Genomic DNA, 12067 nt, shown 5'->3' with positions numbered 1-12067 from the left:
TGAAATGCCCTGAGGTAGACTCCCGAGCCTCAGTCGGTATGAGCGACAGAACTGAACCACATCAGCAGGCAATGCTGAGATTGAAGAGCCAAAGTAGCTCCATTTAAAAAAAAAAAAAAAAAAGCAGCCCGTTTCCCGTAGCAGACCCGAGTCCTTGTAAAAGCAGACATTCAGTCATTCCGGAGATAGCAAAGCTTACCAAGGACAGCTCAGAAGAAATTGCTAAATAAAGTAACTCCCTGAACCCAAGCCAATTGGAGACCCCCCTGTTCAACTAAGAGCAACTCCGTGCTGTAAGCCCCCGCTGATGTAAGCCTGTGGTTGTTTCCTTTAAAAACTCTCCCAAACGAAGACCGGGGCCTGCGCAGGTTGGTTGGCTGGGGTCCCTGTCGCGGCTTGTATTCAATAAACCTTGCTTTTGCATTTCGGTGTGATCCACTCCCTGGGGGTCTCTAGTGATCTGCATTTCGGTGTGATCGACTCTCTGGGGATCTCTGCGGGGATCTAGTGATCTGGGCACAACAGACGTTGTCCCGACCACATCGAACCCAAAAAGGGGGAATTTGTCACATGGCTGAAGCTGTGAACGCGCCTGCTAGTTGCGGCTCAACAGCCCACGGTGGAAGGGCGTGCTCGTCCTCCCTGGGGTGGCCAGGCCTGGCTTTGTAAGTTCATTACTTAGCGCGGCAGCAGCACGGGAGCCGTCGCCCAGCGACCCCCGGAAGCGCTCCCGGGCCTCAGGGCCGCGAGCAACACCCGGCCGGCCCGGGCCAGCGAGACCGCTCCACGAGGACTCGGGGTCGCTCCGTTCCTACACTACCGCCCGACACTCGTCCCGCCCCAGAACTAGGAAGTTACATTTAACTCGGCAATGCGGCTGCGAGGAGCCACGTGCGCTGCGCTGAGGGCGCCAGGGCCCGACCGCGTCCCGGAGAGGAGACAGCGCGCGGCCCACCGGGCTCGGGGCGGCGGGGGCGTGAGGCGCGCGGGCAGCCACGCGGCGTGGGGCGGGCTCTGCGCCCACGGGGCTCCTCCTGCCCCTGCTTCACACCTCATATTACGAAAATACGGGCCATCGGACCATTATCCGAAAAAGCGCCCCTCTGCAGGTCTGCGGCCTGCAGGGCCTTACCGATCCCGCGTGTCCCAGGCAACCGCGCCCGCCCGCGCAGCCGCAGAGACCGGAAAAGGCCGGTTCGTCCGCGCGCGCTCCACCGCGACTCGCGCTCTGGGCGATACCACTCCCAGAGGACCCCCTGCGAAGGCTCTGAGATGGTGCCGTCCTCGGTCTCTGATTGGCCGACCCGACGGGGGGCGTGTCCTCTGGAGCCTGGTTCTGCGCGCCAGAGCCAGAAAGCCGCATTGCGAGCCGGGCAAGGAGCAGGCGCCATGGTGAGGAGTGGTTGCGGGTCGCGGGCTTGTGCGGAGGCCGTGGTCCGGGCCTGGATTCGAACTCGAATGCCAGAGCCCGGGCCTCGGTGTGTCCTGGGAGTGTGGCCGGGAGAACGCAGGGGCTGAGCTGACGGCCGCACCCCGGCTGCCGTTCCAGGTGCTCCTGCACGTGCTGTTCGAGCACGCGGTCGGCTACGCGCTGCTGGCGCTGAAGGAAGTGGAGGAAATCAGCCTGCTGCTGCCGCAGGTGGGTGGTCTCGGGGGGCTCGCCCGGCTGCGCTGCAGCGCCCCGGTCGCGCGCCCCCGGCATGCACCGCGCGCTCCCACGTGGCCGGCCGCGCGGGCTGGAGGGGCCGGCCCGGAAGACTGCGGGGCGGGGGTCGCGCTAGGAGCCCTGGAAGTGAGCGTCCCACAGCAGAGCCCGGCCCCGGTGCGTCCTCCTGACGCCGGCCGCGCCATTCATTGCCTCGGCAGGTGGAGGAGTGCGTGCTCAACCTGGGCAAGTTCCACAACATCGTGCGCCTCGTGGCCTTCTCGCCCTTCTCCTCGTCCCAGGTCGCCTTGGAAAATGCCAACGCGGTGTCGGAAGGTGAGTCGGCGTCGACGCCCGGGGTCGGCTGGCTTGTGTGGTTAAGGTGCATTTCACGCATGCAACCCACGATGTAGTTAGCTTTGTAGTTAGCGATCAGTGGTTTTTTTTGGTGGCTGGTTTAACTTGTACGTGTGCCCAAGTTTGCCTTGGCACGATTGGTTCTTTTTTTTTTTTTTTTTGGACAGGCAGAGTGGACAGTGAGAGAGAGAGAGAAAGGTCTTCCTTTTGCCGTTGGTTCACCCTCCAATGGCCGCCGCGGTTGGCGCGCTGCGGCCGGCGCACCGCGCTGATCTGATGGCAGGAGCCAGGGTCTTCTCCTGGTCTCCCGTGGGGTGCAGGACCCAAGGACTTGGGCCATCCTCCACTGCACTCCCTGGCCACAGCAGAGAGCTGGCCTGGAAGAGGGGCAACCGGGACAGAATCCGGTGCCCCGACCGGGACTAGAACCCGGTGTGCTGGCGCCACAAGGCGGAGGATTAGCCTAGTGAGCCACGGCGCCGGCCACGATTGGTTCTCTTATTAATTTTCTGCTGTGTCTTTTAATCCTTCGGAAGGGGCACTTTTGATAATTACAAGGGTGTTGGTCCCAGAAGGCAAATTGGGATAGGAGATACTGTTATTTATTGAGAGAGTTACAGACAGGGAGAGACAGAATGGTCTTCCATCCGCTGGTTCACTCTCCAAATGGGGCCCAAGGACTTGGGCCATCTACAGGGAGCTGGATTGGAAGAGGAGCAGCGGGGACTCAAACCGGCACCCTTATGGGATGCCGGCGCTACAGGCGGAGGCTTAGCCTACTACACAGCGCTGTACAGCGGGGCCTCCCGCGCCAGTCCAGACTTGGTTTAATGAGATTTCAGTTGGTAACTTTTGTAGTTACTGTACAGTTTCATTAGCTCATGTCTTAAATTGCCTTATTTGTAAATTGGGCTTGATCCAAGGTATGTCTAGGAAACACACATATCTGGGGTCTGGCATCCAGTTGCAGGGATCCACTGGGTGTCCCCTGCAGTCGAGGGGGCTGGTGTGTGTCCCACTTGGGCTGTTGCGCCTGAGTCCGGTTTCTCTCATGGTTCAGCCAGGCTTTGCAATGATGACTCGAAAAAATCTGTCAATCCCCTGAGTCCTGTCACTGATGTCTCCAAGTCTCTGAGCAATGCCTGCGGGGAGGGCGGGGCCCGACGCCCCAGGGAGGCAGGATCCCTCGGCCCTCAGCCACTTAGTGGGCACCCTGCTCTTCGTCCTGAGGTGTCGTGCACGAGGACCTCCGCCTGCTGCTGGAGACTCACCTGCCGTCCAAGAAGAAGAAAGTGCTTTTAGGGGTTGGGGACCCCAAGATTGGTGCCGCTATACAAGAGGAACTGGGCTACAGCTGCCAGACTGGAGGCGTGATAGCCGAGATCCTTCGAGGTGAGGCTTGGCTAGAGCGACGAGATTGCTCCTGGGAGGGGGCCGGGGGTGCCAGAGCTGGCTCGCTCACGCTCCTGTTTTGGCTGCCCCAGGTGTCCGTCTGCATTTCCATAATCTGGTGAAGGGGCTGACCGATGTGTCGGCGTGTAAAGCCCAGCTGGGCCTGGGCCACAGCTACTCTCGTGCCAAAGTGAAGTTTAACGTGAACCGGGTGGACAACATGATCATCCAGTCCATCAGCCTCCTGGACCAGCTGGACAAAGACATCAACACTTTCTCCATGCGAGTCAGGTAACAGCCAGAGGCCACCCCTCACCTTGAGCCTCTGCAAATCTGGCTAGGCGAGTGGGCTGGGCCTCCTGGTGCTTACCACAGGCTGTGTTCTTACACTGACTGTATAGAAAGAGGAGGCAGAGCAGGCCCTCCCCATGTACACCTCAGCTCTGGCCTCACCGTGCCTGGGCTGTATTGTGAGTGGGGGGACAAGGCGTTGAGGGGACCGGCATCTAGCTTGTCCCTGTTTGCTCCAGGCCGAGTTGGGGGTGGTGAGGGCTGAGGCAGGTGCGTTTGTGGCCTTGCGGCAGCTGAGCCAGGACTGAGCACAACTGTGTCTCTGCAGGGAGTGGTACGGCTATCACTTTCCAGAGCTGGTGAAGATCATCAATGACAACGCCACGTACTGCCGCCTCGCCCAGTTCATCGGAAACCGAAAGGAGTTGAATGAGGACAAGCTGGAAAAGCTGGAGGAGCTAACGATGGATGGCGCCAAGGCCAAGGCCATTCTGGATGCCTCCCGGTCCTCCATGGGTCAGCACAGAGCCTCACGGCCGGCACAGGGGGAGGGCTCCAAGCGGCTGGCACCTGCACTCACACTGGCGTGTTTCCAGGCATGGACATCTCTGCCATCGACTTGATCAACATCGAGAGCTTCTCCAGCCGAGTGGTGTCGTTGTCTGAGTACCGCCAGAGCCTACACACTTACCTGCGCTCCAAGATGAGCCAGGTGGCCCCCAGTCTGTCTGCTCTCATTGGGGAAGCGGTATGTCACAGGGAACAGGAGGGGTGGGGGTGGTGCCGAGGGCATGCCGTCATCCTGCACTGCTTGCTGCTGACCACCAGGGGGAAACAGGGAGCAAGTCCAGCTGGTCTCTGACTCGTTCCTTGAACCTTTCTCCAGGTAGGTGCCCGCCTCATTGCTCATGCTGGCAGTCTCACCAACCTGGCCAAGTATCCAGCATCCACAGTGCAGATCCTTGGGGCTGAAAAGGCCCTGTTCAGGTACCAGTGAGGGCACCTGCCTGTACTCAGGTGCCACTTCTGGTGCCCACTGCTTGTTTGGGGATCACAGTGATGGCTGACCAGGGCTCCCTGACCTGTGCAGGCCTCTGCTATGGGGGTGATGGCCAGTCCTGGTGTCTGAGTGATTCCCAGGGCCCAGCAAAGGGACCAAGTTTCCAGGTCAGCGACATTGGATGCCTTCCCTCTGCCTCTGGGAGCCGGGTTGGCATGCATTGGGATACATGATCCAGCCCAGCCTGAGGCTCGCTCTGGAGACTTGGAAGGGAGGGGAAGAAGGGGGCGGAGCTGCCTTGGCTGATGGGGTTGAGATTGCTGATCTTAAACTCTCCACCGAATGTTCTCCCAGAGCCCTGAAGACACGGGGTAACACACCCAAATATGGACTTATTTTCCACTCCACCTTCATTGGCCGAGCCGCCGCCAAGAACAAAGGCCGCATCTCCCGATACCTGGCCAACAAATGCAGTATTGCCTCACGAATCGATTGCTTCTCTGGTATGGGGGGTGGCAGCCGTGAGGAGGCGGGTCTTGGCCGGGAGGGGGCTGACTACCTTCCCAGCTTCCACGATGATGGTAATATTTTTCGTCAACAGCAGTTCACCTAGTGAGTGTTGATACTCTGGGTCTGAGTGAAGCTGGGGGTAGAGGGAGGGAGCACAAGGGGCGGGGGAGTTAGACCCTCAGAGGCTGACAGCACTTTGTTCAACTGCACGTACATACACAGAGGTACCCACAAGTGTATTTGGGGAGAAGCTTCGCGAACAAGTTGAAGAGCGGCTGTCCTTCTATGAGACTGGAGAGATTCCCCGGAAGAATCTGGACGTCATGAAGGAAGCCATGGTTCAGGTCAGTTTGGGCTTGGCTGGGTGCGGGAGCCACAGCTGGCTGTTGGAGGTGATGAGCAGTCTCGGCCTGACCTTGTGGAGTGGAGGCGACAAAACTGATTTAATGAGCCTGATCCAGCATGGCCAGCGGGGGGCCTGGAGCTGCCAGGTCTGCAGGCCACTCACCACCTTCCTGTGGCCAGGCAGAGGCGGCGGCTGCAGAGATCACCCGGAAGCTGGAGAAGCAGGAGAAGAAACGCTTGAAGAAGGAAAAGAAGCGCCTAGCAGCGCTCGCCCTGGCATCTTCAGGGAACAGCAGCAGCACCCCGGAGGAGTGTGAGGTCAGTGGGCAGGGCCGCCCCCAGGGAAGACCCTAGACCGCAGGATTTGCCACAGCAGAACAAAGGATGTGCTGTGCCGAGCCATGGTCTGGAGCCCAGGCCTTTGGACTGAAACATCTAAAACTACCTCTTGATTCCATAGGAAGGAGATAGGTGCTGAGAGAACTTGCTCAAGAGCCCAGAGAGCTGGTTGTAGCACACACCCGTCCCTGGGCAGTGCGCTGTCCTCGGCCGCCTCCCAGGAGTCCTCAAGCGGGGGCAGTGCAAATTCCTGCTCTTGTTCTCAGTGTGTCCGGAGGCGGTAGCTTTCACAGTGGGGCTGGGGGCAGGGAGGTCTTGGCGTGCCAGGCCAGATCACTCCCCTGGGATCTTCACCTAGTGCCCAGTGTGTGCTTCAGGCCCCTCTGCTCCATGGTGACCAGCATGGCGGGCTTCACTGTAGGCTCTTAGTGGGCTGATAGATGACAGTCCATGTTTATCTTAATTTCTAATGGGCAGTAAGTAGTGTTGGGGTGGCCTTCCAAGGGTATACCCACACAAGCAACCACCCCAGAAACCCTGGGCAGCTTTAGCTGCCAGTGGCTCTGCCCTGTGGCTGTGCTGGGATTTTAACTGGAGGCAGGGTGCATGTGAGCACCATAGGTGACAACGCTCTCACAGACTCCCCCATCTTGCCCTTTAGGAGGTACAGGAGAAACCCAAAAAGAAGAAAAAGCAAAAGCCCCAGGAGGCTCCTCAGGAGAACGGGATAGAGGAGCCGCCTGCCTCTTCCTCCAAACCCAAGAAAAAGAAATCTTTTTCCAAGGAGGAGCTGGTTAGTGATCTGGTGGAGACAGGGGGCGGCGTGAGCCCTCCCAAGAGGAAGAAGCCCTCTGCCCAGGAGGAAATGGCGAATGATGTGGAAGAGGCGGGCACCAGGAAGGTCCCCAAGAAAAAGAGGAAATTCTCCGCCAAGGAGGAAGGGGGCAGCGGCCCTGAGGAGGCCGCCACCAAGAGCAGTGCCAAGAAGAAAAAAAAGCTCCATAAAGCATCCCAGGAAGACTGACTAGCACGGACATTCCCTGCACCTGTCAGGGGTCCCCTTTCCCACCCTGTGTCCTTGCCCCAATAAAACATCACAAAATGCTGACTGACAGACCAATGTTTTATTGAACACCTTGAACAAGCGCGAGCATGGGTAGGGCCTATCAGTGGGGCAGGGCAGCAATGACAGCCTCAGTGAAGTCGTGGCAGGTGGCATAGCCACCCATGTCAGAGGTTCGAACCTGTGGGTGAGAATCATCATCATCCTGCAGCCTGGGCCCCACCCCCAGCGGCCCCCCCACCAATTCGGGTCCCTAAGGAGCCAGCCCCAGGACAACCTAGGCTCTGCCCAGAGATGGGTTTGGTCCACTGTCTAGAGGCTCAAGGGCTCTTCCCTGGTCCACTGCACTGAAGGGATGTATGGTCCTTGTGAGGTTGGGAGGAATAAAGGGCTCTAGCCCCCATGGGGGTGCAGATGGCCGATGACAGACTTGATGAAGTCAGTTGTGGTGCTGTAGCCGCCCATGTCTCGAGTCCGCACCTACAACCACCAGCGGCAACAGCCGTGGGGAAGAAGAGAAGACAGCCCGTGAAGCGGGGTAGGGCAATGTGATGGAGGACACGGAATCCAGGGAGGGTGACACGTTCAGAGAAGATGTGAGGCAGCCAGGATGGAGGGAGGTGGGCAGGTGTGGAAGAGCAGGGAGGACCTGCCCCTCTCCCAAGCCACCATGAGAGCTGTGCTGCTGCCAAGGCAGAATGGGTGGGCTGAGCAGGAAGGAGGGGGGGATGCACATCAGAGACAGGATGAGGTTGCCTTGGAGGAAATCAGGCACAGACCAGGTGGGAGAAAAGAAGACAGCAGGGGGATGGGGACTCCCAGGCCTGGGGAAGGCAAAGCTGGGGCCTCATCCTGCCTGCCTCTTCCTCCGCTGCTCCACCCACCCCAGACAGACAGACACCTGCGAGGGCAGTGGATGGGAACTAAAGAGGCCAAGGAGAGCAAGAGGATGAAACAGCCAAGAGGAGGTGAAGAACAGCCCTGAGAGGAAGGGGGGGGGGCAGATGTTCTGGGGCCTGGGGGGAGGAGGCGCCCAGCCGGGCTCGCCAGGAGCAGCGCCAAGCCCCGGAACCCGCAGCCTCTCTCACTCACCTTGCCGACTTTGATCACCTTCTTCACGGCGTCCGCGATCATGCTGGAGTGATGCTCGAGACTGCCCACGGGGACGGGAAGAGGCTGAGAATCTGCCAGACACCCACCCTCCACCTCCCGACCTCCCCGGCCCCAGCCTCCCGGGACCTACTTACTTGAGATGCCGCAGCATGTTGGAAGCGGACAACAGCATGGCCGTGGGATTGGCTATATTCCTGCCGACTGCCTGGGCAAATGGGTGCCGGGCACCCTGCAGAGGGGGGCGGGCCAGAGTGACTGGGAGGGCAGGGGGGGGGGGCGCAGAGGCGGAGCAAGCCAGGGGCACTTAGGAGGCGGCGGCATTGGGATGGGAGGTCAGAGGAAAGGCAGAGAAAGGCTAGAGGAAGCGAGCTTGCTCACCGTCTCAAACACGGCATACTCGGCACTGTAGCTCTCCCCAGGGACCACGCCAGCTCCCCCCACCAGGCCAGCAGCCAGATTGTCGATAATGTTCCCATAGAGATTGGGCATCACGAGCACATCAAACTGGTACGGATTCTGCACCAGCTGGGGGGGTGGGCACGAGGGGGAGCAGTCAGTTCCACTGGCCACCCCACCCCCAGCACCGAGCCCCGGAACCGTGGTGACATGGGAGGGCCTCACCTGCATGCAGCAGTTATCTATGATCATGGTCTCAAACTTGATTTTGGGGTACAGTTCAGCGACTTCCTCACAGCACTGCAGGAACAACCCATCTCCAAGTTTCCTGCTCAAGGGCCAAAGGGAACAGAATCAGTCAAGACGCTACAGGGGCTGCCTCCCCAGGAATCCACCCCACGCAAAGCCGGGTGCCTCACATGATGTTGGCCTTGTGGACAGCTGTGACCTTGCTCCGCCCCTTCTTGGTGGCATAGTCAAAGGCGAACTTGGCGATCCGCTGAGACTTGGTTCGAGTGACAATCTTCAAGCACTCAATCACTCCCCTTGCACTCTGGGTGAGAAGAGAAGGCAGAGACAGTGGGGGGAGGGTGAGGAGGGGCTCCGCCTCTCTTCTCCCCCTGGCCCTGCCTTCCCTACTCTCCAGGGGCTCACCTCATGTTCCAGGGAGCTATACTCCCCTTCTGTCTGCTCTCGAATGATCACCAGGTCTAGATTGTTGTGCCGAGTCTTGTATCCAGGAAGTGACTTCACATGGACCACGTTGGCAAACAAGTCCAACTTGCGCCTAGAGTGGACCGAGCCGTCAGCTCTGTGCAGGCGCCTCTGCACCCCCGTGAGCACACCCACTCCCCACCTACCTCAGCCGCATATCGTAGGAGGCCAGTTCCCCCTTATACTCCATTGGGGTATGGATCTTTCCTGTGCAAACCAAGTGGGGGAAGGGCTGTCAGGCACAGTGTCCAATCCTCCCAAGCCAGACCCCATCTCCTCGAACTGCTTCTGGGGGCAAGCAGCAAAGGAAAACTACGTGGTAGAATGAGAAAAACTTGCCTACTGCTTTATTTTCAGGCGCTGTACCTAACGTAGGTTGAACATTTAAAATGACGTAAAAAGAAGGACAATCTTGTTTTCATAAAAGCCTTCACTTAATTCAGCTTGAGAAACAATGCTAGGAGATCTACGACCTTTCTGGGTGTTTCTCTGTCTACTCATTTGATATCTGTCAGTCAACACTTACAGCGTATCAACCATATGTCAAGCAATAGGGAAACCAACCAAAAACCACACAGCTCCCACCTTCCAGGAGCAAGGGATGCACTGGGGAAGACCGAGACCATCAAAGACCTGATGAAGACCACAGGGAAGATACCGACACAGAGGAGAAATCCCTTCTGGGCCGTCAGGAAATGTCACACAGGAGCTGGCACTCTGATCACTGACCCTCCAAGTGTCTGTCCGTGTCTGGCCCCCAAGCCCGTGAACGTGACCTTACAGGTAAGCATCTGCAGATGTGCTTAAGAATCCTGAGAGCAAGTCATCCTTGCCTAGGATGGGCCCTAACTTCCACGACAAAGGCACAGACCCAGAGGCTCCAAGGCGGTAGAGTCACATGAGGCCAGCAGCAAGGATTGGAGAATTGTGTCTACAAGCTGGGGAACACCAGGAGCCACAGAAGCTGGCAAGGCAAGAAAGGAATCTCCCCCAAGCCTTGCGAAGAAGTGGGACCCTGCTAGCACCGTAATGTCAGACTGCTAGCCTCCAGAATTGTGAGGATAAATGTTATTTTAAGCCACCAGGCTTGTGGTATTTTTATGTCAACTATAGGACACTAATGCAATGCGTGAGCTAGAAGGCTCTGACAACATCAAGGAAGAACATTCTAGGTGGAAAGAACAGTGTAAGACAGTATATACATTTGGAAACTACCAGTCTAATGTGATGAAAGGCAGAGGAGCTGAGGCCAACTTCTATAAGAACTTACTTGCCTGAGGCCAGTGCTGTGACGTAGCAGGTTTAGCCACCACCTGCCATGCCAGCATCCCATATGGGTGCCAGTTCTAGTCCCGGCTGCTCCCCTTCCAATCCAGCTCCCTGCTGTGGTCTGGGAAAGCAGTAGAAGATGGCCCAAGTCCTTGGGCCCCTGCGTGGGAGACCTGGAAGAAGCTCCTGACCCCTGGCTCTTGGCTTTGGATCGGCGCAGCTCTCTGGCCGTTGCAGCCAATTAGAGAATGAACCAGCGGATGGAAGACCTCTCTCTCTCTCTGCCTCTCCTTCTCTCTCTGTGTAACTCTGGCTTTCAAATAAATACATAACTCTTTCAAAAAAAAAAAAAAAACAAACCTTAAATTTCCTGTTCTAAGGTTGAGCCTAGCAGGGTCATCCAAAATATGAGAAGGGCAAGATGGACTGGTTGTAGGGGGAGAACAGAAAGCCAAAAAAAATCCAATGAAGAGATTAAGGAGGCAGAAGGGAGGGCAAGAAGAAAAGGGGCAGCTAGAGCTACCATTCTAGAAGCACAGTTAACAAGACCTGATGACAGATGATGGACTTCAGGGCGGACACCCAGCCCCTGGAGCGTTCCGTGGCCTCTCCACCAGGGGCTCCCTACAGGAAGGCACAGGTGCCCAAGGGGCAGTGCTGGGAGGCCTGTGGGGAGGAGGGGGCCTAATGCACGCCCGCGGGCACACGTACCAATGATGGCCACCTTGTTCTCCTTCATGGAACTGAGCACCTGCTCCAGCTTCTCCTCAGAGGCCATATTCTGCACCTCACTCAGGTGGTGCTCCTGAAACTCCACCGGGACAGCTGCAGCCTTCAAAGGCAGATCCCAAATCACCGCAGGGTCAAGATGGAGTAAGTCCTTTCCAACCCCCCACCCCCACCCCTGCCAGGCCCTCACCTTGAACACCTCCTTGACCGCATGCATCAGCTCCGGCCCCACGCCATCTCCCGGCAGCATGGTCACGGGAAAGGCACCCTCCACCCGCACATCCTCGGCCTGCGGGAGCGGAGAGGGCGGAACAGCTACAGCTGGGGCGAGGGCGGGGGTCCAGGGAAGGAAGAAAGGCAAGGGGCCGGGCTGGGCGGAACTGGAGCCACACTGGCGCCTACCCGGTTCGGCGAGGCGGCGTGCACCACGGACGACGTACTCAGGCTTCTCCATGCCCCAGGGCTCCGGGCGGCGACTAGCGCCTGCGACAGACACCCAAGCTGATCAGGTCAGACCTGGGACCGCCCCCACCGCCCGACCCCGAACACTGCAGGGACCTGGCCATCTTTTGAAATCTCGGGACAAACCCTCGGCCCCCCGCCCGGCCGGCCGTCCCCTGCCCGGCGTGTCCCTGGGCCTCACTCGGGTCAGCCAGCGGACACCGCTCAGCGCCGCCATGTTCTGCGCAGGAAGTCGCGCCGGAAGTGACGCAGAAGCTGACGCGGCCGTGGACGCCGAGTTCCGGCCCGTGCTGGGGGGGCGCGGCGTTTTTCTCTCCCGGCAGCTTACGGGACGTGCCCGCTTCTCTTCCTTATTTTTTTCTGGCGGCAAAGGTCTCGGACACTTGAGCGCTTTATCTGTTGCGTTGTGTTTGGAGCCATGTTTATGTTGAAACTTCAAAAT

General features: G+C 58.5%; 2 protein-coding genes and 5 non-coding genes across 8 annotated transcripts; 6 read left to right on the top strand and 1 right to left on the bottom strand.

The window, feature by feature from the left end:
• The first annotated feature begins 1334 nt into the window (after positions 1-1334).
• NOP56 (NOP56 ribonucleoprotein) lies at positions 1335-6987 on the top strand. The gene is made up of 12 exons (XM_062203950.1): positions 1335-1392; positions 1550-1639; positions 1867-1981; positions 3233-3394; positions 3487-3685; positions 4014-4201; positions 4282-4433; positions 4572-4672; positions 5040-5188; positions 5418-5539; positions 5721-5858; positions 6541-6987. The coding sequence occupies exons 1-12, from the start codon at positions 1390-1392 to the stop codon at positions 6901-6903; spliced, it is 1782 nt and encodes a 593-aa protein (XP_062059934.1). The 5' UTR covers positions 1335-1389; the 3' UTR covers positions 6904-6987.
• On the top strand, positions 3070-3141 carry LOC133769294 (small nucleolar RNA SNORD110). Its single transcript, XR_009867179.1, has one exon. It is a non-coding gene; the product is annotated as a small nucleolar RNA SNORD110 (small nucleolar RNA).
• Positions 3748-3882, top strand: LOC133769273 (small nucleolar RNA SNORA51). Its single transcript, XR_009867164.1, has one exon. It is a non-coding gene; the product is annotated as a small nucleolar RNA SNORA51 (small nucleolar RNA).
• On the top strand, positions 4735-4820 carry LOC133769290 (small nucleolar RNA SNORD86). Its single transcript, XR_009867176.1, has one exon. It is a non-coding gene; the product is annotated as a small nucleolar RNA SNORD86 (small nucleolar RNA).
• On the top strand, positions 5256-5326 carry LOC133769262 (small nucleolar RNA SNORD56). The gene has a single exon (XR_009867154.1). It is a non-coding gene; the product is annotated as a small nucleolar RNA SNORD56 (small nucleolar RNA).
• LOC133769261 (small nucleolar RNA SNORD57) lies at positions 5583-5654 on the top strand. The gene has a single exon (XR_009867153.1). It is a non-coding gene; the product is annotated as a small nucleolar RNA SNORD57 (small nucleolar RNA).
• IDH3B (isocitrate dehydrogenase (NAD(+)) 3 non-catalytic subunit beta) lies at positions 6985-11859 on the bottom strand. 2 transcript variants are annotated; one of them, XM_062203951.1, is made up of 12 exons: positions 11807-11859; positions 11566-11646; positions 11354-11452; positions 11146-11266; positions 9312-9372; positions 9106-9238; positions 8871-9004; positions 8677-8779; positions 8434-8580; positions 8190-8284; positions 8035-8095; positions 6985-7422 (listed from the first exon to the last, which is right to left on the bottom strand). In XM_062203951.1, the coding sequence occupies exons 1-12, from the start codon at positions 11840-11842 to the stop codon at positions 7336-7338; spliced, it is 1158 nt and encodes a 385-aa protein (XP_062059935.1). In that variant the 5' UTR covers positions 11843-11859; the 3' UTR covers positions 6985-7335. The 2 variants fall into 2 exon arrangements, with proteins under 2 accessions (XP_062059935.1, XP_062059937.1); XM_062203953.1 differs by having other exon boundaries at positions 6985-7123.
• Between the last annotated feature and the right edge of the window lie 208 nt (positions 11860-12067).

This window comes from Lepus europaeus, chromosome 10 (assembly GCF_033115175.1).
Source record: "Lepus europaeus isolate LE1 chromosome 10, mLepTim1.pri, whole genome shotgun sequence".
NCBI classification, from domain to species: Eukaryota; Metazoa; Chordata; class Mammalia; order Lagomorpha; family Leporidae; genus Lepus; species Lepus europaeus.
The sequence above is the reverse complement of the archived record's forward strand: the minus strand, read 5'-3'. Positions and strand labels throughout refer to the sequence as shown.

Coding starts and splice junctions, on each gene's coding strand:
- NOP56 (XM_062203950.1), top strand. Junction 3,686..4,013: donor ACTTTCTCCATGCGAGTCAG/GTAACAGCCAGA, acceptor GTGTCTCTGCAG/GGAGTGGTACGGCTATCACT. Junction 5,189..5,417: donor ACGAATCGATTGCTTCTCTG/GTATGGGGGGTG, acceptor GTACATACACAG/AGGTACCCACAAGTGTATTT.
- IDH3B (XM_062203951.1), bottom strand. CDS start 11,842: ATGGCGGCGCTGAGCGGTGTCCGCTGGCTGACCCGA. Junction 11,267..11,353: donor CGGTCAAGGAGGTGTTCAAG/GTGAGGGCCTGG, acceptor CTGCCTTTGAAG/GCTGCAGCTGTCCCGGTGGA. Junction 8,096..8,189: donor AACATGCTGCGGCATCTCAA/GTAAGTAGGTCC, acceptor CCCCGTGGGCAG/TCTCGAGCATCACTCCAGCA.